Source organism: Aquarana catesbeiana, linkage group LG01 (genome assembly GCF_042186555.1).
Source record: "Aquarana catesbeiana isolate 2022-GZ linkage group LG01, ASM4218655v1, whole genome shotgun sequence".
NCBI classification, from domain to species: domain Eukaryota; kingdom Metazoa; phylum Chordata; class Amphibia; order Anura; family Ranidae; genus Aquarana; species Aquarana catesbeiana.
The window spans coordinates 500,904,277-500,930,352 of NC_133324.1; the positions used below are offsets into that span (position 1 = coordinate 500,904,277).

General features: G+C 43.5%; 1 protein-coding gene across 3 annotated transcripts in view; it reads left to right on the forward strand.

The window, feature by feature from the left end:
• Window positions 1-26,076, forward strand: part of F2RL3 (F2R like thrombin or trypsin receptor 3) — an 85,133-nt gene that overhangs the window by 29,553 nt on the left and 29,504 nt on the right. Inside the window, exons 1-3 of one of the 3 annotated variants that reach the window (XM_073592901.1) lie at window positions 12,226-13,222; window positions 13,810-13,941; window positions 14,022-14,696. The exons of 1 other annotated variant lie outside the window; for it this stretch is intronic. In XM_073592901.1, coding sequence (XP_073449002.1) covers window positions 12,943-13,222; window positions 13,810-13,941; window positions 14,022-14,191 — 582 coding nt within the window. In that variant the 5' untranslated portion in view covers window positions 12,226-12,942 and the 3' untranslated portion in view covers window positions 14,192-14,696. Of the gene's footprint in view, window positions 1-12,225; window positions 13,223-13,809; window positions 13,942-14,021; window positions 14,697-26,076 lie in introns of those variants that run through there. One more of the 3 variants, XM_073592909.1, reaches the window with a different exon arrangement.

Below are 26,076 nucleotides of genomic sequence, written 5' to 3' on the forward strand. Positions count from 1 at the left end.
TGTTGTTCTATGTCTATCCAAATTTTGAATTCCGTATGCACCAGTCGATCATTCTGCCCAGATGGGCCGCTTGATAATATTTAAATGCATCTGGGGCAGCTACATCGCCAAAGCATTTGGGTAACGTCAAAAGACATCTACTAATCCTGGGACGTTTATTCGCCCATATAAATTTAGTAAAAAGAGTGCGGATTTGACGAAAAAAAACTGCCGGTTTAACGATAGGTAATGCCTGAAAAAGGTACAAGAATTTTGGCATGATACTCATTTTAATAATATTACATTGGCCAAACCATGAGTGTAGCCCCTGATTCCATTTATCCAATAAAGATAGTACTGCGTTATATAATGGTGGAAAGTTTACCGCAAAAGTATTGCTCAGGTTTGATGGTGTATATATGTACCCAAGTACCTTAACGCTGATGTCACCCGTTTGAATTTAAATTTGGGTTGTATAATACCACGCTCTGATTGAGGAAGTGCCACTCCCATAGCTTCCGATTTGGTGAAATTTATTTTTAAATTTGAAAGAGCTCCATAGCCTTCAAACTCCTTCATAAGGTTAGGCAATGAAATGTGTGGATTAGAGAACATAGAGAACAACAAATCGTCTGCATAGGTTGAGACTTTGTAATTGTGATCTCCTATCTGTAGCCCCAAGATATCTGGATTTTGCCGAATTTTGTTCAACAATGGCTCCAGCGAGAGCGCAGACAACAGGGGCGACAGAGGGCATCCCTGCCGTGTTCCATTTGAGATCCTGAAAGGTTTTGAGAATACTCCATTTATTTTAACCGACGCCTGTGGAGCAATATAGACCTTAGCAATCCATTGCAGCATACGGTCTCCTAGTCCCATGTGCCTCAGGACCGAAAACATAAAATTCCAGTTTACTCTATTGAACGCTTTTTCTGTATCGGTGCTCAGAAAGACGCACGGGGTATTTGTCTTATTAGCATGGTGGATCAAGTTAAGCACCTTGATGGTGTTATCTCTTGCTTTTACGAGAGGGGATAAACCCTACTTGATCTAAATGGATTAACTGAGTAAGCTGAGGTTGAATATGGGAGGCTAGTAATTTAGTAAAAAGCTTTAAATCTACATATAATAGCGAAATTGGACGGTAACTTCCACATTCTGACAGATCTTTCCCCTCCTTTGGAATAACGGAAATATACACCAGAAGTGCATCCGGGGGCAGTGTGGTTGTCTGGCCCAGCGCATTAAACATCTTTATCATGTGCGCACCCAACACAGAAAAATAATTTTTATAGTACTGTAAGGTAAATCCATCTGGGCCTGGTGCCTTCCCAGATTTAACCGTTTTAATCACCGTAGTCAACTCCTCCATAGTAATAGGGGCTTCTAAACTACTACGTATCAGAGAGGGGAGTCGAGCGAGACATGATGAGGAAAGGTATTCTTCTAGAACAGAAGGAGAAGTGGATGGTGGTGTCAAATTATATAAAGAAGAATAAAATTCTCCAAACATCTTGGCAATATCTTTTGGCAGCGCAATTAGTTGACCATCCCTTCCTTTTATGTAAGGTATATATGTTGTCGAACTCCTTTCCTTAAGCTTCCCAGCCAGCAATTTACTGCATTTATCTCCCAGTTCATATGTCATCTTCCTACCGTCGTATTGCTGCTTTAGCTTTAAAACTAAGGAGATCTGTTATTTGTCGCCTCAAATGAGCCAGATCATTCCCCGCAGAGGGCTCCTGTGTTCTCTTATGTTGTAATTCAATGACCTGTATATCCCCCAGTAATTTTGTTATCTGTACTTCTCGTGCTTTGTTCAATCGGGATCCATGTTTGATCAAAATCCCCCCCGTATTACTGCCTTATGTGCCTCCCATACCATGCCTGGGTCGCTCCCCGGCGTGTCGTTCGTCTGAAAGTATGCTGTAAGTTCTTTTGCCACATCATCCCAAATTTCAGGATTTTGTAGCAAACTCTCATTAAGACGCCAGCGCCACTCCGGGGATCCAGCCGAGCCGGATAGGGAGAGGCAGAGAGTCACCGGGCATGATCTGACCATGTTATATTCCAATGGAAACATCCCATACTGAGGAAAGTAAATAATGTGGAACCAAAAAATAAATCTATTCGAGAGTGATGTGGGTTAGAAAAAAAAAGTATAATCTCTTTCCCCTGCGTGAAGGATTCGCCAAGCATCTACCAGTTGCAATTTTTATAGTTTCCTCAGGATACGCTTTCTGACACTGCCTGGGACCGATGAAGTCCCTACGGAAGTGTCTATTCTAGGGTCCAGGGGGATGTTAAAATCCCCCCCCCCCCCCCGGGATCAGTTTACCTTCTGCAAATTCTGCTAGCTTTGGTAGAACTTTGTTCAAAAAAGAGTCTTGATGTAAATTTGGTGCATATACAGTGGCCAGTGTCACCTTAATGCCATCGAGGTATCCTTTAAGAAAAAGATAACAACCATTTAGATCCAAACATTTCTCTATAAGGGACCAGGATACTCGACTGGAAATCAAAATAGAGACGCCTTTTGGATTTTGCCTCTTGATTACAAGCATGATATACACAGGGAAAAAATCTATTCTGAAGGAAAGGGACTCCACCTGCCTTAAAATGTGTTTCCTGTACAAATGCCACATCCGTGCAGGATCGCTTCAAGTCATTAAGGAGCATCCTCTGTTTCTCCGGGACATTTAGTCCTTTAACGTTTAGAGCAGTCACTCGCACCCCGTCCATCTCCCCTGGGAATGGAAGGACAAACCCCCACGAAAAAAAACCCTACCCCCTTACTAAACCTCTAGAGAGAGCACCCACCTCTGAGCTTCAGCTCACGTGGGTGCTGGCCTATGTGGGGAGTTGGCTTGACTCGGCTAAGAAGCTCCGCTCCCAACTCTACTCCCCCGGCTGTAGTCGCATAATATATTACCGCCATACCGCCCAGCCAAAAAAAAAAAAAAAGGAAGAAATTCATATCTTCCTCTACTCCTACTTCCCTAAACATAATCACATATTACATCATATAACAATCTTCCCCCTAATGTAGGAGAAAAAAAAAAAAGAGGGGAGGGTGAGAGGGTGAGCAAGGGAGAAAAAGCAAAAAAAACCCCATCTCCCCTCTCCCCCCCCCTCCACTTCACTCCCCTCCCGTCTCCCCCCCCCCCCATATACATTTCCCAATATGTGTTCCTCTATAACTCCTCAATAAATTCCCCTATGAATTCATTGTGTGATTGGTGCCTTTCGGGTCTGAGTACGCTGTGGTCCTTGATATATCTGACCAGACGGGTGTTCCCCCATACAGGGGATGCCCGCTAGTCTAACTATTGAAGGAGGGCTCCAGGAACCCGACTCTGTTATATGGCTTTTATCATAGTAAAAGAAAGAAGGTATAGATGAGGTTCTCTATGGACCAATGAAATCATCAGCATCCTCATTGGATCCATGGAAAAAAAAAAAAAAGGGGGGAAGGAAGGGGCACCCCCCCTAACAAACATCCCTCCCCCTTCTCTATATATAGTGCTTTTGCAAAGCGCCCCTCTGATTCATAACACTTAATATGGAACACCCCTATCACCCCTATCCTTAAAGAATGTTTTAAAACACCTATAATTATACACATTGTACCCATGCAGTGATAACAAAAAAATATATATATATATATATATAATAAAAATAAAAAATTCATATCAATCCCAAAAAATAAATAAATAAATAAAAATAACAAATTATATTCCAATACCCTCAAAATGTGTTTTATACCACCTCTAGTTATACACATCATGCTCACACAGTGAAAATAAAAAAATAAATAAATTGATAAATAATTAGATAAATATACCACTTCTAATTATACACGTAATATCCACACAGTAAGAAGAATAAATATATAAAAACAATAGTGCTTATACCATGTCTATACCTATACAGTGCCTATAATGTCCACATTCTCCACGGGGTTGCGGTAAACCAAATATCAATAACAAAAGATGGAAAAAAAAAAAAAGAAAAAGGCGGACCAGGTATTACTGACGTCTCCCTGAAAGGAGGGAGAAAAAAAAAAAAAGGGTGAAAAAAAAAAAAAAGGGGGGGGGGATGTAAAAATATTTTTCTCTCCTTTCTAAAAAACAAAAAACTAGGGAAGAAAGGAAAGGAAGAAGCCTCGGCCGATTAATCATGTCATCAACTGGGATTAAACCTCCTGTCCTCCTCCAGATTGGGACATACCACCGGTCCCCCGCTTCTCCCTGTTGCATGGGGTAATGATTCTTCTGCTGCGCATGGGGTCACTGATCGTCTCATTGGTCTCAGTATAGGCTGAAGCCAATTTGGAATCGCAAAGGTCTCTCCAGGAAGCTAAACAGTTCTGGGAGATCAGCGGGATGCTGCAGGATGAATGACGATGAGCCTTTCCTTACAATAAGTGAAATGGGGTACCTCCACCGGTAAGTTCTCCCCAGCTTCCTAATTCTGTCTAAAAGTGGACGTAACATCGCCCTTCTCTGTAGGGTAGCCCGGGATAAATCAGGCAATATTTTCACTCATGTCCCCTCATAAACAATTTCCCCAACCTCCCACGCCTTGCGGCTTATTAGTTCTTTATGGGCATAATGCTGGAAGCGGCATATCATGTCCCTAGGTCTATTCGGATTCACCGAGCGGGGTTCGAGGGATCTATGGATTCTCTCAAACTCTAGGTCATGGAGGGGGATAGGAATATCTAGTTGCTGGCATATTGCCAGAACCGCGGGTTGTAAAGCTTCTCATCCTATCCCCTCTGAGATACCCCTGAATCGCAAATTATTGTGTCGGCTCCAGTCTTCGAGCTCTTCCAAATAGAGTTACAGTGAGGAAGCATGGGAAGCATGTAAGCTCTGTTCCTCTTCCAGATGAGGGGGATGATTCCTCGGTTGTAAGCCTGGCTGTCAGCTGTTCAACCTCCGTCTGTACCACCTTCAGGTCTCTGTGATGCACCTCCTCCAGATGTGCCACCATCGCCTCCAGGTCCGCTCTCGTCGGCAGTGCCTGCATGAGTGCTCTGAGATCCATCTCCACGGACTCGATAGGCGGAGCTTTCCGCAATCCTGGAGATCTCTGTTGTTTACCGCCCATGCCGCTCTGAGTTCCAGAGGCAGACCCCGGGATAGCTACGGAGGAAGGTGGGGCAGTATTCACCAGCCTTCCGGGCATTGCTACAGAAGTAAGTGAGGCAGTATTCACCAGTTCTCCAGGCTCTGCTACACCTAGTGTCTCCACTGTTTGACCCCTGGATTTGGCCGCCCGTGTGCACGGGAAATACTGCTGAATCTCAGGTTGTAGTGGTATCCCCTGTAGTCGCTTATCCTTCCTCTTCATTCCGGGAACTACCAGGTAAAGATGCTGCCTTAATAGCACGTTGGCCGGCTAGTATAGCAAGTATAGCCGCATACTTCAAGAAATAGCCACAGGGGTGGTCGGAGCTCTGTGAGCGTGTGTCTCTACTCCGCCATGTTCAAGCCACTCCCCCCGTGTGTAACAATAAAATATTTACAAAAATGTGAAGGGTGTACACACTTTTGTGAGATACTGTATATTCTGTTTATATGTAAAGTGTGTTACCTGCCAAATGATTTGCAATACTGTGCGGTCAGTCTTGTGATCAGGGCACCTTTGCCAGATAACACAATCAGACCTTTGACCTTTACCGCTGCAGAAGCTCAACAGTTTGAAGATAGCTTGGTTTGCTTATTGGTCAATAACCCTAATAAGGTTATCTCTTTGTTCACTTTGCTTCTACTGAGTGAATGATTTTTCAATCATGCATTTCTGTGGAAGTATATCCTACTAGAGAGAGAGTATCAGGGCCGATCCTACCCAGGGTGCGAAGGGTGCTTTGCACCCAGGCGCCTGCAGAGGTGGGGGTGCCGAAGAGCCAGACTTCTCCCCTCCCTCCTTCTCTCCTTGTGAGTGTCCGTCCAGAACTCCAGTGTGAGCATAGGGCAGCCTGTCCAGCCTGGCAGTGCTCGGGGGAGGGGCGCTCCTCTTCCTGACACGAGGGTTCTAGTCAGTGGCTGCTGATGTGCGGGAATAAATTCCTCACACTGGGATCCCGCACTGTCTCTACCAACTCCAGTTGGAATGCCTCCCCCTCCCATCTCTATCTCGGGCTGCATGGAGAGAGAACTGAGGTGGGTCAGTGTGCTGTGTGTAGGAATGGCATCCCCTGCACACCTTTTAGATGTGCTCTGGGCTGCTAGGAGATGTTTTATGGTATGATAGATTACAATAGGATACACAGCCCCTGTCCCTTCCTGCACCTCAGTAGTTCAATTACAGATGTGTTGTTTAATGAGATGTACTAAGAGGCCTTTCACACTGACAGTGCGGGGGCGTTGGCGGTAATGCGCTGCTACTTTTAGTGGCGCTTTACCATCGCTTTAGAGGTACATTTAACCCCCACTAAAGGGTTCAAAGGCGCAACTGCGGAGGTGCTTGCACTGCCCATTGATTTCAATGGACAAGGGTGCTTTGCGGCTGCAGAGATCGGGAAATTTCTCACTGCTTGTGATTAGCGTAGCGCATTGCCGACTTCCTGGCGGGCTCGGCACGTGCAGCTTGCGAACACGCCAGAGCTCATCCTTAGTCTGCAGTCTCGGATCATCTCCTGTACCATGTCTGCAGTCTCTGACCATCTCCTGTACCATGTCTGCAGTCTCTGACCATCTCCTGTACCATGTCTGCAGTCTCTGACCATCTCCTGTACCATGTCTGCAGTCTCTGACCATCTCCTGTACCATGTCTGCAGTCTCTGACCATCTCCTGTACCATGTCTGCAGTCTCTGACCAGCTCCTGTACTATGTCTGCAGTCTCTAACTGTCTCCTATATCATGTCTGCAGTCTCTGACCTTCTTCTGTACTATGTCTGCAGTCTCTGATCATCTAGTGTACTATGTCTGCAGTCTCTGATCATCTCCTGTATTCTATCTGCAGTCTCTGTCCATCTCCTGTATTCTATCTGCAGTCTCTGTCCATCTCCTGTATTATGTCTGCAGTCTCTGACCATCTCCTGTACTATGTCTGCAGTCTCTGACCATCTCCTGTACTATGTCTGCAGTCTCTGACCATCTCCTGTACTATGTCTGCAGTCTCTGATCATCTCCTGTACTATGTCTGCAGTCTCTGACCATCTCCGGTACTATGTCTGCAGACTCCGACCATCTCCTGTACTATGTCTGCAGTCTCTGACCATCTCCTGTACTATGTCTGCAGTCTCTGACCATCTCCTGTGCTATGTCTGCAGTCTCTGACCATCTCCTGTACTATGTCTGCAGTCTCTGACCATCTCCTGTACTATGTCTGCAGTCTCTGACCATCTCCTGTACTATGTCTGCGGTCTCTGACCATCTCCTGTACTATGTATGCGGTCTCTGACCATCTCCTGTACTATGTCTGCGGTCTCTGACCATCTCCTGTACTATGTATGCAGTCTCTGATCATCTAGTGTACTATGTCTGCGGTTTTCTGACCATCTCCTGTACTATGTCTGCAGTCTCTGACCATCTAGTGTACTATGTCTGCGGTCTCTGACCATCTCCTGTACTATATCTGCAGTCTCTGACCATCTCCTGTAATATGTCTGCAGTCTCTGACCATCTCCTGTACTATGTCTGCAGTCTCTGATCATCTCCTGTACTATGTCTGCAGTCTCTGACCATCCCTTGTACTATGCCTGTAGTCTCTGACCAGCTCCTGTACCATGTCTGCAGTCTCTGACCATCTCCTGTACCATGTCTGCAGTCTCTGACCATCTCCTGTATCATGTCTGCAGTCTCTGACCATCTCCTGTACCATGTCTGCAGTCTCTGACCATCTCCTGTACCATGTCTGCAGTCTCTGACCATCTCCTGTACCATGTCTGCAGTCTCTGACCATCTCCTGTACCATGTCTGTAGTATTTCTGGGGGCTCTTTCTAACAGACTCTCTAACAGAAGCGCTCTCTGTCTCCATCAGAGAGGCCCCCCTCCAGGTCCCAATAAAGTACTCTTGCTTCTCTTCCTGTATTTTGTTTATTGTACCTGTAAGGATCCCAGGGTAATGAAGACTTCGTGGTGGAGCATCTCTGTGGTTGAGTCGTTGCCATAGAAATATTTGTAAAGGGGAGGAGTTACTAAAATGACCACGCCCATGTGGGGGGCGCCAGAAATATTTCTGCACCCAGGCGCCTGTGACCCTAGGATCGGCCCTGGAGAGTATCACCGCTCCAGGTGGGCCAGATCAAGGTAAAAGGCATCTCCTTCAGTCCAGAAGTCCAGGTGCTGGCAATGCTATGGCAGTTAGACATCAAAGAAATTCTGGACAGCCGCACTCCAAAAATATTTACCTTTATTCAATAAGGTGTCATCCAAAATACAGGTCACAGAAAAGTGGAACAAAGCTTAAGCGTTTTGCACTACAAGGAGTGCTTAATCATAGCTTAGTCTATGACTAAGCACTCCTTGTAGCGCGAAACGCGAAAGATTTGTTCCACTTTGCTGTGACCTGTATTTTGGATGACAACTTATTGAATAAAGGCAAATATTTTTGGAGTGCGGCTGTCCAGAATTTCTTTGATGTCTAACTGCAGAAGTATATCCTACACCGTTAATCAAAAGTAAAAATAAAGAGCTGCTAGGAACCACACTGACTTAACCCTTTGTAAGGGTAGTCAGTAGTCATGGATAAAAATAATATATAAAATGCCGCGCTAAAGTGCTACACAAAAAAACAGTATGAAGTAATATTCCATATAACAGATAAAGTGCTTATTGTGACTAAAACTTTATGTAAATTATTTGTGATCCAATAAAATGATAATAAAATAAAATTGTACCCTGCAGAGAGGTGCTGATTGTGGATCTGAAGTTTATTGTTTTTCTGATGAGCTATATTGGGGAGACATTTTTTAATCCACTTTGCTCCTACTGTCAGCATGTTACCGATCAGCACATGAATGCAGCAGAACCTGACTAGCTGCTCTCCCAGTCTGGTAATTTCTGTACTGGAGATTACAAGAGGTGATTATTAAGACAAACTCCGTTACATGAAGGGAAAACAAAGTAGATATGGCGCTGTTCTACTGCTAGCAAATAGTGGTTGGAGGTATGATAAAAATAAATAAAATAATAGAAATATATGAAAAAAATATTACATACATGCCTGTATATATACTACTCCCTTTGGAAAAGACATCCACAGTATGTGCCACTGTGTAGAAATGTAGGATAAAAAAACACCTTAGTACTCCTCTGCTGCAACAATGTCTCCTCTGTTGGTGATTATCAAGAGGTGATTATTAAGACAAACTCCGTTACATAAAGTGAAACTTTACTCACCTTGGATCCAGCGATGCGATGGGACAGCGATGCCCAATCAGAGAATTCTTTGCATTCATTGGGAGCGGCTGCCCTCCTTTGTTCAAAATTGCAGGAGGGCAGTCACTTGGCAAAGGACCCAGAAGCTAGTGGAGATTACTGGAGCAGCAGTGCCTACTACAGTGATTTACAGCTTCTAGAGTAGGCATCACTAAATGGCAGACTGCGGTCCGGATCCGGACCAAGTCACTGTCGCATCCAGACTGCCATGGTCCCGAAATTTAGGAGCTCAGCTGCCGTCACTGCTGTTATCCTCATAGAGCTGACATCAATGGCAGAACAGTTCTGAATGGAGGGTGGGAGCTGCCAAGTTAACTTTTTAAGTTAACCAGCAGGTGATTGGTTGCTAGGATGCAGGGCAGTCCTAGTAACCAATCACAAGCTGGTTACCAGGAAAGGTTTACAACTCCAGCCCTCTAACTGGAACAATCCTGTCTCAAAATGTCACCCCTAGACCTGCTGTGCCTCCCGCCCTCCACTCTTTGTAAGGTAGGACAGACTATGTCACTGCTGTAATGGAGGTGGGGGAAGCCGGGGATGATTTAAAGGAGGGCCGAGGACAGGAATCTGAATGAAAAGGGGTGAAATAAAGGGGGGCTGAGGACAGAAATGTGAAAGGGGGAGTGAGGACAGGCATGTAAAAGGGGGGGTGAGGACAGGAATGTGAAAAGGGGGGTGATACAAAAGGGTGGGGTGATGACAGAAATGTGAAGGAGGGGGGATATGAAGGGGAGCTGAGGAGAGTAGTGTGAAGGAGAAGGGGGGATGATGACAGAAATGTAAAGGGGGGATATGAATGAGGGCTGAGGACAATAATGTGAGGGTTGAGAATAAGGGGTGACTTGATGTGAAGAGGTTGAAGACACTGCTGTGAAGGGGGGACTGTGATGTGAAGAGGGGATCTTGATGAGAAGGGGAGGGAACTGTGATGTGAAAGGGGGATCTTCATGTGAAGGGGGCTGTGAAGTAAAGGTGGAGTTGTGATGTGCAGGGGCTACATGCAGTAGCGCAGAAAAAAAATTTCTAACCCTTTTTTTAATTGCTCTGCACAGAACCGCATGGTGCTGCAGCACGTGAAAAATATGTGTTTTTTGCTGATGCTCTGAGATGACATTAAGGCATCATGCACAATACCAGTTGCTTTAGCTGTAGAATGCTACATTAAAAAGATGAGTTGTGCCGTGTTAAACACGTGAGCTTTGCCATGGTTTGCAGCATTTTTGTATTAGCGTTTTTTGGCATTTACGGTTTTTATGCTCAGAATCAAGTACGAGATGGAAGCGCTCGGTCTGGTAAAACTAGCGTTCGTAATGGAGATAGCACATTCGTCACACTGCAAATTATTGGATCTTTTAATGCAGCGCATTCTTTTGTTCTTTATAATGCTAGAAGATTGAAGTTGTTTTGCTACTGATATTCACACAAACTGATTTCTTTATTATTTCTCATGATCTCATGAATAATCTTTTTTGTTTTTAAAGCCAGATCTCCATAATAATGTTTAGAATTATTTTTTATAGTCTTTTTTTTTTTTTTTTAATCAAGATCTCCTGTTTTTTGGATTATTTTTAAATTAGTTTCTAGTGATCCTCATAATTTTTTTTTTTGGTGTGTTTTTGGAAGTTTCCACAACAACATTATTATCTTGTATTTTTATAAAGCTCAAGGAGGTTGGTTTGTGTTGGTGTCCCTTGTTAATTTGACATTGTATTTTTGAAATGTACCTGCCTACTCACAAACAAACTGTCCTTTTTGAAGAAAAACAAATATTTTCATATAAAAAAATCTCCATTTATTCTGGCTCATAATAACAAAATAAAGAGGAAGGCAACGCTGGAGAAACTGCTTGAATTTGCGAAGCCTTTGGCCCCCAGGGCACACATCAACTTTCTGTAAATTGAGATTGGTAGCCTGAGAAGTCCATATAATAGGGAGCACAATCTGGTCCAGGACTCCCAGAGATCAGGAACAGCAGCAGATGACACTTATGTCCCCAGGCTGTGATACTACAACAGGCTGCGTCTTCTGTCAGACCAGACTGAACCCAGGCCATCATTTTCTTGTCTTCCCTGCAGCCTTCCCTTTACGCTTCCCTGCAGCCTTCCCTGCAGCCTTCCTTGGAGACTGTGGCTCTGGAGGTGGACTTGTGGCAGGAGGAGGAAGAGGATGGGCGCACTAATTGGCCCCTCAACCCCTTCCGAAGGGCGTGAAAAATTAGATTCTCACACATGAAGCATTGGCCCTCCTCCATTTGCTGCAATTTGCCAGCTACATAGCAGCCATAGGCCTCTTCAGCGTCGGGGGGTGTTTTCAGGGCTGCATTAGCCTCCTTAATGCGGCCCAGTGCTGCCTCCTCCACGTTATTCCCCTTCCTGGCCCTTTTTGTTGTAAGGCGGAGGGGAGGCACCTGGGATTGGGTGAGGCTACAGGGCTCCGCCACCTCCTGGCTGACACTTACCCCCGCCTCCTCCTGTGTACCACATTCCAGAGGTCTTTCTGTGTATGAAAAAGGGACATAGTTTTAGTTTTTGGTTCATCAATCACACACAATTTTCAGCTCATGACTGTTGCAAATTGAATGTTAACAAATAGAAAAGACTATCATTCTGAGCCCAGCATTTTTCATTCTTGTCACAATCATTTTGGCCCCTACTGTCTATTGATATGTAAAACACTTTTTGTTAAATAATTCATTTGTTATCAATAATAACATCTAGTTAACAACAATAATTTTCAGACAATAAATATGTTAAAAAATACTATACCTGGCTCCAGCTGGGCTCCTCCACTTCTTCCAGGATGGAAGGCCCAGGTTGGTCCTCGGAAGCCTCAGCTGGGGTTGAGGGAAGGCTGGATGGAAGTTTAGAAAGTGATTCCCTGGCTTCCATCTGGTCTTCCAGAAACCACATCCTGTTGTAGTACCACAGACTGGGTACATACACATCCTCTGCTGCTGCTCTTGATCTCATGGAAGCCTGGACCTTATTAAGCTCCTTCCTATACATGCTTCTCAAGCTACCAATTTTCTTCTTCACAAACTCATTGTCTGCGTTGGGGACCTGCGTCTTCACAAATTGCAACAGTTTCTCCAGCGATGCCTTCCTAGCTGGTTTATTGCGATATAAGGGGTTTTTAACCTCCCACAAATTTCTCAAATCCCTGTATCTGTCTATGAACTGGCCCATGAGTTCAGGGTCTTTCATATTTGCTGCAAGACAAAACACAAGACAAAAACACTAATATCAGGCTAAACTCTCCTAATCTTATCCCAATACAGGCCTCAATCTAGAATCATTGTAGGCCACTGATGTCCCAAGTTAAAATGTTACCTTCGTTATGTTACCTATGTTACCTTCGTTAAGTCCTCCTTCCTCCGCACACAGAACATAGGTACGACATGCGTGTTAGCTTTATATACACTGTGCATGCGTGAAACTCCGCCCGCTCCTGACGTTCTTTCTCGAATATTCCCCGCTCCTTCTCTTTCGGCGCAGTAGGAGATGAACATGGCGGAGAAGCAGCAGGTGCGTAATAGCAGTAACGAGGAGGAGGAAAGCCCGTAGCCAGAAATGTCCCGATCCCGGAGGAGAAGATTTAAGGCCTCAAATATGGCCTTTGTGAAGATGGTGGAGATGGTGGATATCTTGAAGAGGGCCCACTATGATGGGAAGTATGGACCGTACCTAAACCCAAATGTGAGAAAGGCCAAAATCATGTCTAAAGTTGTGAAAAGTCTGCACAGGAATTTTGGAGTACAACGATCCAAGGAACAATTGAGGAAATGCTGGTCAGACCTGAAATTGAGGGAGCAGGATCAGTACAGAAGGATCAAGAAAGTGCTTCTAAAAAGTAAGTAGTTGTCGTGTGTTCCTATTATTATTATTATTATTACTTGCATGCTGCTCCATGTGCTTTTCTTTACTTTTGTAAAGTTTTAATGGCAACTTTCAGGCTCGTGGGCACAGTAATCGTTCGCAGTAAACATTGTTTGTTCGCCAACTAAATACAATGTTTTTGGCAGATACAGGGTTAACTACATTTGGTCATGCTAATTTGTATTTAAAGAAGTTTAGAACATTGTTGTCTAGATGTGTTTATAACTAGAAGGAATTGCAAACTTGATTCAGTGTAATGTAAGGAGAGGACACTCAGCAGCTGTTTACACATTTGGACTCTGGAGCGCTAGTGTGGGACACAAGAACAAACTTTTTACGGTGTCCCACACAGATGCTCCAGTCTACTAGGGGTGTCTACATGTGTGAAAGTTGTCCAAAAAAGATAAGTATTCCAGCTTTGTTAAGGGAATAAATCATGTCTTCAGCTTGGAACTCTGCCCAAACAGACAATTGTACCCCACTTCGAAGCAATGTTTCATATTTACATTTCTGGCCACAAATATCGGTGTGCTAAGTATACCTTTTGTTTCATTCTCATAGGGGAGAAAAGACTCGGGACGTCTGAGGACACCAGGGACCCCCCACCTACTAAAGAAGGGGAACTCAGCACACAACCAGAGGATGTGGAGGAAGGAGAGGTGGAAGAAATGGTTGAACTAGTGACCACAACAGGTGAGTGTCTGAGACCACAGCTTCAACTAATAGATGTATGCCTGCATATTTATAATACATGGTGTGTATTTTTCTTTTAGGTGATGTGCATGTTGTGGAAGAACAATCTACTCATTTCACCACTGACAGTGCACAAAGGCTAATCCAGGACATAATGTGGTGTAGTCGGGATTTAGACTTAATAAAGGAAAAAACCAAGGAGATTGAACAAAGAATGAAGAACATGATCGATGTATTAGGGAGAATCTAAATCCAAAAAAATTACACCTTTATTTAAAAAAAAAACATTTAAAAAAATTTAACTAAAATTTTAATACAGTTTAAAAGCCAAATTTGGAAGATGCACACAGTGTGTCAACATGTTCTATTTGCCATCAGGGGATATCAATGTACGCGTTTTGTGGGTGCAACCCCTTCCTCGCAACTCTAGTAGGTGAGAGGAAGGGGTTGCACCCCCAAAACACGTCCATTGATCCCCCATGGTGTGAGATAGCACATGTTGACATTAGGCATGGGATCAGGAGGGAAATCCCCATTTTGACTCCCAATTTGTGTGCATCTTCTAAATTTGGCTTTTACAGGGGTGACATCACCCAATCTGATGAAGGCAATATCAACACATTTTTAACACTATAATGTCTGATATTGCCTTCAGTTTTTCAATGTTGAACTTTGTTAGTTCCTGAGTTGTGTATGTTATGTTTTGAACATGCCTGTTTATGTAAAAAAAAAATTTTTCAAGATAAAACTTTATAAAACCAAGATGTTATTTTTTTTACCAAAAAAGGTTTTACAACGCACATGTCCATGTGCATGGAGTAAAAGGTTTTATACTCAACAATGTGTGGCTTCTTCTTTCAATGCTCAATACCACTTTTTGTATTAAGTTGGTGTTTACAGTGATAATGGGTGTTATTTAATTAATGGTAAAAACAATTGGCACTAGGAGAACCTAGGAGACAGATAAAAGAAACACAAGCAGTAAATCAAATTCAAGTTTTTATCATATCATTTTTTTTTTAATTCTGAAAATATTTAAAAATTTGCTGGCATAGAAATGGCCCCCTACCCGTAAAATAATCGACATATTTTTGATGCACCTCACAGGCACTTTGGGGGGGCAAGCCAGGATGGCCAGCTTCCAGGGCCGTCAGTGATGGTTCATGAAGTCTGGCCTCAGGCCCAACTGAGACTACATAATTAGGAGCATTTCACTTTAAAAAGTTGTGCAGTATGCAGCATGATAACACGATGTGGTTAAGTTTGTACTCCGTCATATTTATTGCTGTTAGAAATAGGCAGAACCGGCTGGCCATTATCCCAAAGGTATTCTCCACGACTCTTCTGACTCTGGCCAGCCGGAAATTAAAAACCCATTTCTCTGGGGTAAGGGTCCTCTGGGGGAATGGCCTCATCATGTGATCACCCAGACCAAAAGCTTCATCAGCGATAAAAACAAGTGGGAGTCTGATACGGATAAGAACTTCAATCGAGCTCAAGGTTATCTGCTGCTGTTTCTAATAAGAAAGTGTATAATGTGCATGCACTCTAGAAGTAAACACTCTCTGACACACGTTCAGCTTGGTTACTTCTTACACTTCTGCTTTATTCCAGAGTGGTGCTAATGCTTTATACACAAAGATACGTCATTGCTATGTTAGTCTAATAGGTACATCTCATTTGTTAAAATACAAGAGAAATGGAGAGAGTTAATGCCGAGGCTTGATTGTTGCTGGTTCTGTTTTCACTTACGCATTCTTCTAATGTGTGGGAAGCAGGGGGTATCTGCCATTTTCAGAATCAAGAAACACAGCTAATCTGTATACTTATATAATGAGTAAGAAGAGTTGCATAGAAACATGTATACACATAAGAAAATAGACATTTTCAGATTATTATTATCTACATTACATTCCTTCACAGTCCACCCTAAAATGGCTATTTACTCTTTTCTGTCCCTCATGCTAAAGGTCCTACTCACCTGGCCCATTCTCCTCAGCAACTCTTTTAGGCTGTATATAGAGTTAGGCAGCAACTGGTTCACTACCCTCCTCGATACAGCTGGAGAAGTGCAGTCAGGCGCTATCTATCCCTATAACCCTACAGGATTCTGAGATTTTGGACAGGGAGTGACTATAGAAGAGTGAAGGGTTTGTCATCTTCCATCATAAGGGGGTCCTCTTCTTCTTGGTGGAGAAATGTAGGTGTGCTGTTGTCTACAGCCTTGCTCATTAACTTCTTTACGAAAGGTAGAATACAACATACAATCAGGGCTAAAAGAACCAGGATTATTAATACCGTTACCCCTATCTGGGCGAGCATCTTTTGCCTTCCACTCATCCAACTAAAATATTGATCCCATGGGTCTGTAATACCTGAGTTCTTCTTCAACTGCAGTGACAGATCTTCTTATTTCTTTATAGCTAGAGTAACTTTACCATTTGGGCCAATATTATCAGGAATGTAGGTGCAACAGGTTCCCGTTTTTCCTATCATTTTAAAGACACCTCCTTTCTTAGCTAACACCATGTCTAAGGCCATCGGGTTCTAGAATGTCATGTAGGAAGTAGGGGCTAACTGGTCAGCAATTCCCTGGAGGGCATCTTTAGTGTAATTCACAAATCTTTGTTGGTTATAGTATATGTAGTTGATCCAATCTACATTCTTGTTGACAGATATTATGGGGATCAAAGACGCAAAACCAGCTTTAACCTGGTACCTGGCTTTGAATTCATCAGGGACCCCCCTTGGAACCCCCATGGCATCTATGTACACATGAGGGTCAAAGCTTCCGGAAAGAACTGCTCCCTTCCTCCTCTGTGTGCTGGGTCAGTGTATGTATCAGGGGTATCTTCGGTTAGGATATGAAGGGGCATAATGACCTTTGCAAGGGCACATTCACCTGTCCAGGTTCCCTCCAATCTGGTCCTGATTTTTAGGTCCCTGCAAATCCAATACACATCACCAAGTGACTGGATTTGGTTCTGTGTTAACTTCCCCGGGACCTCACTGTAGGTGGAGCAGTACCTTTCGGTGAAATTACCCAGGAACCTTCCCTTACCCTGGTAATTAGAGTAACAGGTGTAGTTCCCGGGATATATGGTGATGCCCTCTCCAGGCTTTGGGATTTTGGTAACTATAGGATGCTCCTTTTTCCACATTTCACACGCAGTGTGATTGGTGGATGTATTAGTGAACAGGCTAAGGAAACATTCCTCACTGTCTTGTGGGATCTGGAGAGGGACTGTCCCTAAGTGTGGCCTGGGACTACCACAAACATAACAGGTACTTCTGTTATGTTGGTTTGCACTGAATCTCATCCACTCGAGGCACAGATTAGTGTCAGAGAACCCGGTTTCAGCTGCCATCGTCTCTTCAAAGGTTGGATTTGCAATTGCTACCATGTCTTTTATAGCAGTGATGGAAGGTTTAAGGGGATTTGCTATTGGTTTTGATACATTATACATGTCTTTTAGGTAAAATTTTGCTATCGGAACACCATACGATGGATACCTGCCTAACCAGTAAAGTCCCTCATCACCAGGGGTGGGATTCTCAATGTTTAAGACAAGTCTGTCTCCGTCATCACTACACCCTGACTTCCATATGGACATATGCTTAATGAGGGGCTTTCCCATGTGATCTTTCCTTTTTAAGGCACTCTGTGGTTGATACCCCCAGCCTGCTCCGGTACTCCATCCCACTGATCCCCAATAGTCACAGTTTTGTCCCCAATAATCATCTTTTATACATATGTATATCTGATCAGGGCGAATCGCCATGCAAGCCCGCTTTGCCCAACCTGGTTCATACCTGTTGCAATATCTGGGTATTATACTACAGAAATCAAAGGTAAACACAACCACTTGTGTGTTGGATGAATTGTACCAAAATGTGGTGATGCCATCTGTCTTAGTGATGGCTGCCTGTTGAGTACCTGTTTTGGTGATAACTATCTGCTGAGCTTCTATCAAACTTATTAGAAAAAGGATATACAACACGATCATTGTGGTGCAGGCAGAGTCTTGTCTTCAGAAGATGGAGCTTTCTTGCAGTGGGGTGTGTGTATCCAGGTGCTTTTCCCTTCTAGCTTGACTGATGTAGCTGTGGTTAGCAGCACCTGGAATGGTCCATCATATCTTGGATCAAGGGAATTTTTCCTCGTGAATTTCTTCACTAACACCCATTCTCCTGGCTGAAGACTGTGGGTTCCCGAGTCTGCCTCTGGATCTGGAATGGAGAAAAACACTCAAGAATGGATATTGGTTAATTCCCTAGACAAGCGTGTGACATAGCTAGTTAACACATCAGATTGCAACTGTAACTGTTGTGGAAAGTAACAACCAAGTCTGGGGGCTGAACCAAACAAAATTTCATAAGGGGATAGGGCATGTTTCCCCCGGGGGGGGGGGGGTGTCTTACACTCAATAGGGCAATGGGCAAACTGTCTGGCCAACTCATATTAGTCTCTTGGGCCATCTTTAACATCCTGTTTTTTAGTGTCCCATTCATCCTTTCTACCTTCCCACTACTTTGAGGGTGGTATGGGGTGTGTAGAGCCAACTGAACCCCCAGTGCTGCCCAAATCTCTTTTGTAAGGGTTGCTGTGAAGGCTGGGCCCTGATCGCTCTCTATCACCTCTGGGACCCCAAATCTACATACTTTCTCACTCAGTAGTTTCTTAGCTGTGGTCTTGGCTGTCATATTTGTAACGGCATAGGCTTCTGGCCAGCAGGGCGTATTCATATCGGCCACTTCTTGGCATCTGTATTTGATCAATCTGTATCCCCTGGAACGGATAGAGGGGTTTCGCCAAATGCTTCTGTGGTGTCTTTTCTGTTCTCCCCGAATTGCATTTTGCACATACTGCACACGAGGCGCAGTAATTTCTGGTTAAGGTGGTTATCCCTGGGGCCCAGTAATATTTGCTGATCAGTGAATTCATTAAGTTCTTAGAGAGATGCGCAGGTCCATGCGCCCATTGGACAACTGCTGGATACATATATCTTGGTAAACAAGTTTTCCCTCTCATCAAATACAGATCTCCATCGTGGTCCGCTCCTTTATCGATCAAGTCCAACTTTTCTTCTGTGTGAGCATCCCCTTCCATAGAGGCTAGGTATTGCTGGTCAGATGGCACATGCACTGCCAAAAGCATTTGCGCTGAGGATTCACTCTCCTCTTTGGCCAATTCGTCCGTTTTTCGCTGGTTTCTTGCTGCTTGTTTAGCAGTTATATCTGCCAAGTGGTTCCCTCTGGCTTCTTGAGAATTCAGTTTGCTGTGTGCTTTAACCTTCAAGACAGCCACTTGGTCAGGCAGGAGTAGTGCATCCATTCATTTCTTGATGACTGGGCCGTGTTTCACCGGTGTTCCGGCCGCTGTCAGAAACCCTCTGGCCCTCCAGATGATACCGAAGTCATGAGCTACTCCAAGGGCGTACCTTGAGTCTGTGTAGATGTTGGCTCTTTTACCTTCCGCTATCTTACACGCTATAGTGAGGGCTTGGAGCTCTGCTTCCTGAGCAGATACAGTTGGTGGTAACGCTCCTGCTTGTAGGATTTCAGATTCAGAGGTCACAGCATAACCTATGTGGTACTTGCCTCCTTCATCTGCATATCCACAAAAAGTGGAGCCGTCCACAAAAAGTGTGTAGTCAGGGTTTTCCAGAGGAGTTTTACTCACTGTAGGGAAACGTGTGGTTTCCATGCGCATCATTTCAAGGCAGTCATGTGGAGTAGTACAGGGGTCTCCTTTTTCACCTTCTTCTTCTTGTCCCCCCTCAAAAAATGGCAGAAGGGTGGCTGGGTTTAGAGTGAGACACCTTTGGAGGTTCACATTGTCAGGAAGGAGGAGGGAGATGTGTAACCTTAGATGTCTGGCCGTAGACAGGTGTCTGGGTTGCACCTGATTCAGGATGGCAGCAATATCATGCGGTGCCAGAAGAAGCAGGGGATGTGCTAAAATGAGATCTGAAGTATTGTCCAGCAGAGCTTGGGCAGCAAAGACAGCTCTTAAACAGGAAGGGCCACCTCTTGCCACGGGGTCCAAGTGGCAAGAATAGTACCCAATGGATCTGGCCGTCCTCCATGTTCTTGGGCTAGGACCCCTGTGGCGTGGCCTTTCTTTTCCGACACAAACAGTTTGAAGGGTTTCTCATAATCTGGAAGGCCCAAAGCAGGAGCGGTGGATATTGCTTGCTTCAGCAGAAAAAAATTGTCCAGAGCCTCGCTTGACAGGGTAAATGGCACAGACTTGAAGGCATCATAGAGTGGTTGCATAAGGATTGATGCATCCGGGATCCACGCCCTACAGTAAGATATGAGTCCAATAAAGGCATGCAGTTGTTTAGCTGCTTTTGGTTGGGGAATATCCTGGATTGCAGCTACTCGGTCCGATGTGATATGTCTTGCACCCTTGGAAATGCAGTGGCCCAAAAAGATGACTGTCTTGGAACTCCACTGCATTTTGTCTTTGGAGGCTTTACAGCCTTGTTCCGCAAGGTAGCATAGTAGACTTTTTGAATTTTCTTCTGCAGCGTGTTGGTCATCTGCGCAGAGAAGATCGTCCACATAATTAGTCAATACTTACATATCAAACGTAATTGTACTACAGACATTGACTTCCAATTGGAGGCCGATGCTCTTACTACTAGACTCCTAGCCAGAGGTTATACAAAAACCAGCCTAAAAACAGCTTTCAACTGTGTTAAAAATATTGAAAGATATGATCTCATTTTCAATAAAAAGATAAAATGGGGCAAAAATAGCAGTAAGGAGGAGACTAATACAACCAGGATCTTCCTACGATTATCAAATGAACATGAAAAAATCTGAAAAATTCTCACAAAATACTGGCCAATTCTAACTGAGGATCCCACATTTGGAAGTCTAGTTACTAAAAATCCACAAATTACCTTTAAAAAGGTAGGTTCAATGTAAAGCCAGGGACCCAGCCAGTGGAGGTGATGCTTGCAGAGCAATATTGTGCGCCAAGCCAGGGACCGAGCAGGGCAGTGGGGTGACGCTTGAGGAGTATCTGTGAGTGCCAATCTAGGGACGCGGGGGTGACGCTTGAGGGGGATACGCCGTGAGAAGATTTGAAGATCTCAGGAGATCCAGTGGCAGTGGATCAGCGGGTCTAGGCGATAGACTGGGAGCTCAGTTGAGTGAAGATTTAAAAGGAGATTGTGGAGGAAGTGAAAGAGTTCATTACAACCTTTGTTAGAAACTGTTCAAGATGGTTGCCATAGGAGACAGTGTGTCTACACATGCAGATGTGGTGTCCGGCTGGGTGCCTTTCCCTGCATGGCTGTCTATCTATAGAAGTCTCGTAGTCTGTTAAATAACATTGCAACTACTAAAGGGTGCCGTGCCCCTAATCCTCTCTCCCACAGTTCTGTTCAAGAGAAAATAAATCTCTTTGCATTCAAGAAGTGTCTGGCACCCAATAATCTATCTTACATTACATGATACTAAGTTAAGCAGGGCAATAACTTCTCCGCAGGATGTGGAAACCTTGCAAGTAGATCTGAACAAATTATTGGGGTGGGCAAATACATGGCAAATGAGGTTCAATGTGGAAAAATGTAAAATAATGCATTTGGGTGGCAAAAATATGAATGCAATCTACCTCTGGGGGAATCAAGGATGGAAAAGGACCTGGGGGTCCTAGTAGATGATAGGCTCAGCAATGGCATGCAATTCCAAGCTGCTGCTAACAAAGCAAACAGAATATTGGCATGTAAAAAAAATGTGATTAACTCAAGAGATAAAGCGATAATTCTCACACTCGAAAAGAATCTGGTCCGGCCTTACCTAGAGTATGCTGTCCAGTTCTGGGCACCAGTCCTCGGGAAGGATGGGCTGGAAATGGAGAGAGTCCAGAGAAGGGCAACAAAACTAATAAAGGGACTGGAGGACATTAGTTATGAAGAAAGGTTACGAGCACTGAACGTATTCTCTCTGGAGAAGAGACACTTGAGAGGGGATATGATTTCAATTTACAAATACCATACTGGTGACCCTGTAATAGTGGTAAAACTTTTCCGTGAAAGAGAGTTTAATAAAACATGTGGCCACTCATTAAAATTAGAAGAAACGAGGTTAAACCTTAAACTGCGTAGAGCGTTTTTTGCTGTAAGAGCGGCGAGAATGTGGAATTCCTTTCCACAGGCGGTGGTCTCAGCGGGGAGCATCAATAGTTTCAAAAAACTATTAGATAAGCACCTGAACGACCACAACAAACAGGGATATACAATGTAATACTGACATATTATCACACACATAGGTTGGATTTGATGGATTACACCCACCATGCCTCTGGAGGTCTCTGGAGGTCACCATTGGGCCTGGAGAGGCCCAGGACTTGGCTACAATGAGATGACCTCCGGGAACTGTGGAGTGTTCGTCTAGAACTACCATGACCTCTTGACCTTCTTCCTGGAGAGTCTCTGCGGGATGACCAGCGGTGCGGGCTGTAGTGAAATATAGAAAGGAATTCCATACAACATGCCCAAAATGCTCTTTTAGGTTCAAAAACGTACCTGCACATTGCAGCCTCTTACCTATTGGTATGTTGAAGGTCTTTTTTTTAGGCTCCACTCCTCTTTTACCTTGGGCGGACTCCATGACACCAAGGGGATATCCCTTTAAACGAGGGAACTTTCCAGGACCTTCTGGGAGATGTTTCCCTTTTGACAGCTGCCTCCATACTGAGCCCAGGCGTCCTTATATATACAGGCGCCAAATGGGTGTACCAAGATGGCCGCCGGCCGCTTCACCAAGCTCCGTGCATGCGCTGATGACGTCACTCCACTTTTACGTGACTCTGCCTCCGGAATTGGCAAACTGGCTCCAGGAGGCGCTGCTGAGATGGAGGGGTGAGGAACGGAGAGGGGGCAGCATACATTTTTTTTCCTCCACGCTGACAGCCGAGAAGAGCCCGCTGGGCTGAACGCTGTTATAAGAGTTAAAGTGATCCTGTGGGTTGGTTGGGGGCAGAGCGACCAACTATGTGTATGCTGCCATGGAGGCACCAGGAAAGCCAGGCAGCCAGGGGAGCAAGGGATAAGATAAGAACAATTGCTTTTTAACATTGCCCTAGGCAAACATGAGCATTTATCAAGTAGTGTGGGCAGCCCAACAACAAGCATAGTTTTTAAATTTCCCCAGCGTTCAGCTTTAATGAAATTAGTAAGTCAAGGTGGCAGTGATTCAATTAATTAGAAAGATAAACTTTTATAATAAGGCTGTTAATATTAATTTAAAATATTTAGGGAAAAAAGGCAATGCCATATTTATTTATGGTTAAAAGCAACAGTTCTCGTTTTCTCAATTGTTCCACACAGCAAAATTATTAAAGTGGGCCCGAATCTCTTATGTCTTCTGCCATACCGTACAGATTTGCCTCCTTACTCTAGTTCTCAGACCCAGGGATCTGCTGTCATTGCTGGGCTACTTGTTTTCCTGGGTGAGGGACAAACATCAGCAGCAACCCTGTATGATCTGTAGTAATAGCGCCTTGTGTAGCACAAACGGTAGCCATTATGCTTTATAGTGCTCCTGGCTGGCTGTGACAAGGTCAGAAACACACAGGGGAGAAAAGAATTTATAGAATGGAGGAGCTTGCTAATTTTCATTACTAACTGATTGCTGTGCAAATGTTTTAAGTATGAGCAACCAAAACATTGAAAATAGCAACGGTAATTTTAATACCAGTGTTAAAAAATGCTTCCGTACCAACAAAAATGTATATAATTTAATTAAAATTGATTTTAATTTCAACAAGAAACCAATGATTATAAATGATTACCAGGTCTTCTAGTCTTGTGGCTATTACAGAGGACCTGAACTGTGGAAGCAGTGCCCTGCAGCCCCCCAACCCCCCCCCCCCAACAAAAAAAACCTGAGAACAAACAACTAGTTCACAGTATTGCCTGTGGCCTCCCTAAAGCACTAACTTACAATGCTTTGGGTCTCTGTGTGGAGGCAGCTGTTTTGGTAGAGGCAGAATTTAGTTTCACATTATAGCTACCCTTCTGATGGCAGATGATTTAACGATTAATTGGGTAATGATCATGAAGCAGCAAAAGAGGTGGCGAGAGCACATACAAATAAAGCAGAAGCAGGGAAATCCTTGCATTACAGGTGCTCAGGTACAGCTTTTCCTCCAGCTACAGCTTCCTCTCCAGGAAGGAGAACAGTAAGTAGCACAGTAGTGAGATCATCAAATTTCCTTGTCAAAAGAAGTTTATTGAGTATACAATGTTATAAAGATACATAAAGTAAGTTTACAAGGATCTATAAAGTAAGCTCATTGTTTTACAGTAGGGTTTATATAGGTAAATATCATGAAATTTCAAATATTAATCATTGGGTTCACGTAAACCTAAATTAAAGATATATATATTATTTCCTTAGTTACTTTTGTAGGTATTTAAATGATTTATACCTACTATACATTTTGTTTACAAGTAGAGTGTATATAGGTCAAATAAATTCTGATAATGAGCTTTAATCGTAAGGTGGAGAAAAGGAAAGAGAAAGAAGAAAAAGGGTTGAAAGGTAGAGGTATGGTCCATAAGGTTGTCCCGCTCGTCAGTTTATTATTCTTTTTAGTTCTCTTTGAAGCCTTAGAATGGGTGTCTTTGTAAGTCATTTAATCTGTTACCATGGCAACAGGACAGAGTCATTGAAGTTTGACAGGAACTGTTGTTTTATCCAAGGATGCCAAAGTTTTTCAAATTTTGGAATTTGATTTTGATCGATGGCTACCATCTTAGCATGGGACATTGTATTATTCATTCTGTGAATTGTTTCTGCTAGTACCAATGTAGGAGATTTCCATGCCTTGGCCACTGTTTGTTTTGCAGCCGTTATTAGTTGGATCATAAGTTTGAATTGAGAGAGTGTTAACCATTCCGGTTTTAGATTAAGTAAAGTTAAATATGGATCTGGTTGTATTATTTTTTTAAATATTTTAGATGCAATCACGAAGACTTCCTTCCAGAAGGTTTGGATTACTGGGCACGTCCACCATATGTGTAAATATGTGCCTATTTCTGGGCATCCTCGAAAACAAAGAGCTGAGGTATTAGGTGAATATTTTGCCACTCTAGCGGGTACAAGGTACCAGCGAGTTAGGACTTTATAATTTGTCTCCAGTGCTAAGATGTTGGGTGAAGATGACTTAGATGTGAGCCATATGTTAAACCAGTCCGTGTCTTCTAAAGTTCGTCCCAGGTCCTCCTCCCACCTCTGAACGTAAGAGGGTCTATTAAGATTTGCTACTCCATATAATTGATTATAAAGTGATGAAATTGTACCTTTAGCAAATGGATCTTTTGTGCAGATTGATTCAAAAATGGATAATTGGGATAATGGTGTATCCCCCTTTAGGAATGGTGTATAGAAATTTTTGATTTGGAGATATCTAAATATCTCAGAGTTTGGTAGATCATATTTTTCTCTAAGCGATGGGAATGAAAGGAATGATTTAGATGCTATGAAGTCATTTAGTGTCTGAATGCCTGATGTTGTCCAAGCTTTAAAAGAATTTGGGTAGATCCATGCCGGATAAAAGGCCGGATTTCTGATAAAAGAAAGGAGAGCATTGTGTGAAGATTGTAACTGATATTTGGTTTTTAGTTTATCCCAGAGAGATGAGAAGTGTTTAGTTATGCGATTATGAATTTTAAAGCGGTCTTTAGGATCAAGCCATAATAAATTTGATATTAATAGAGGGTCATTTTCTGAAGCGTCTATAAATACCCATAATGGGATTTCCTGTTTTGCATGGTATTTGGACAGACTGGCTCTGTAGTAGTTAGTAAAATTAGGGTATCCCAGGCCGCCTTTATTTTTGGGAAGATGCAGTGTGTGTATAGGTATACGTGGTTTAGAAGAGCCCCATATAAACGAAGTTGCTTTTTTTTGTACTATTCTCAAAAAATAGGAAGGAATTGGAATAGGGAGGACTCTGAATAGATAAAGCAATTGGGTAGAATAGTCATTTTGATTGCATTAATCTTCCCTATCCAGGATAAAGGAAGTTGCGACCATTGTTTTATTAGATTTGTGATCTGTCTTAATACAGGAGGATAATTGTTTGAGAATAAGTCAGAATGAGATGCTGTT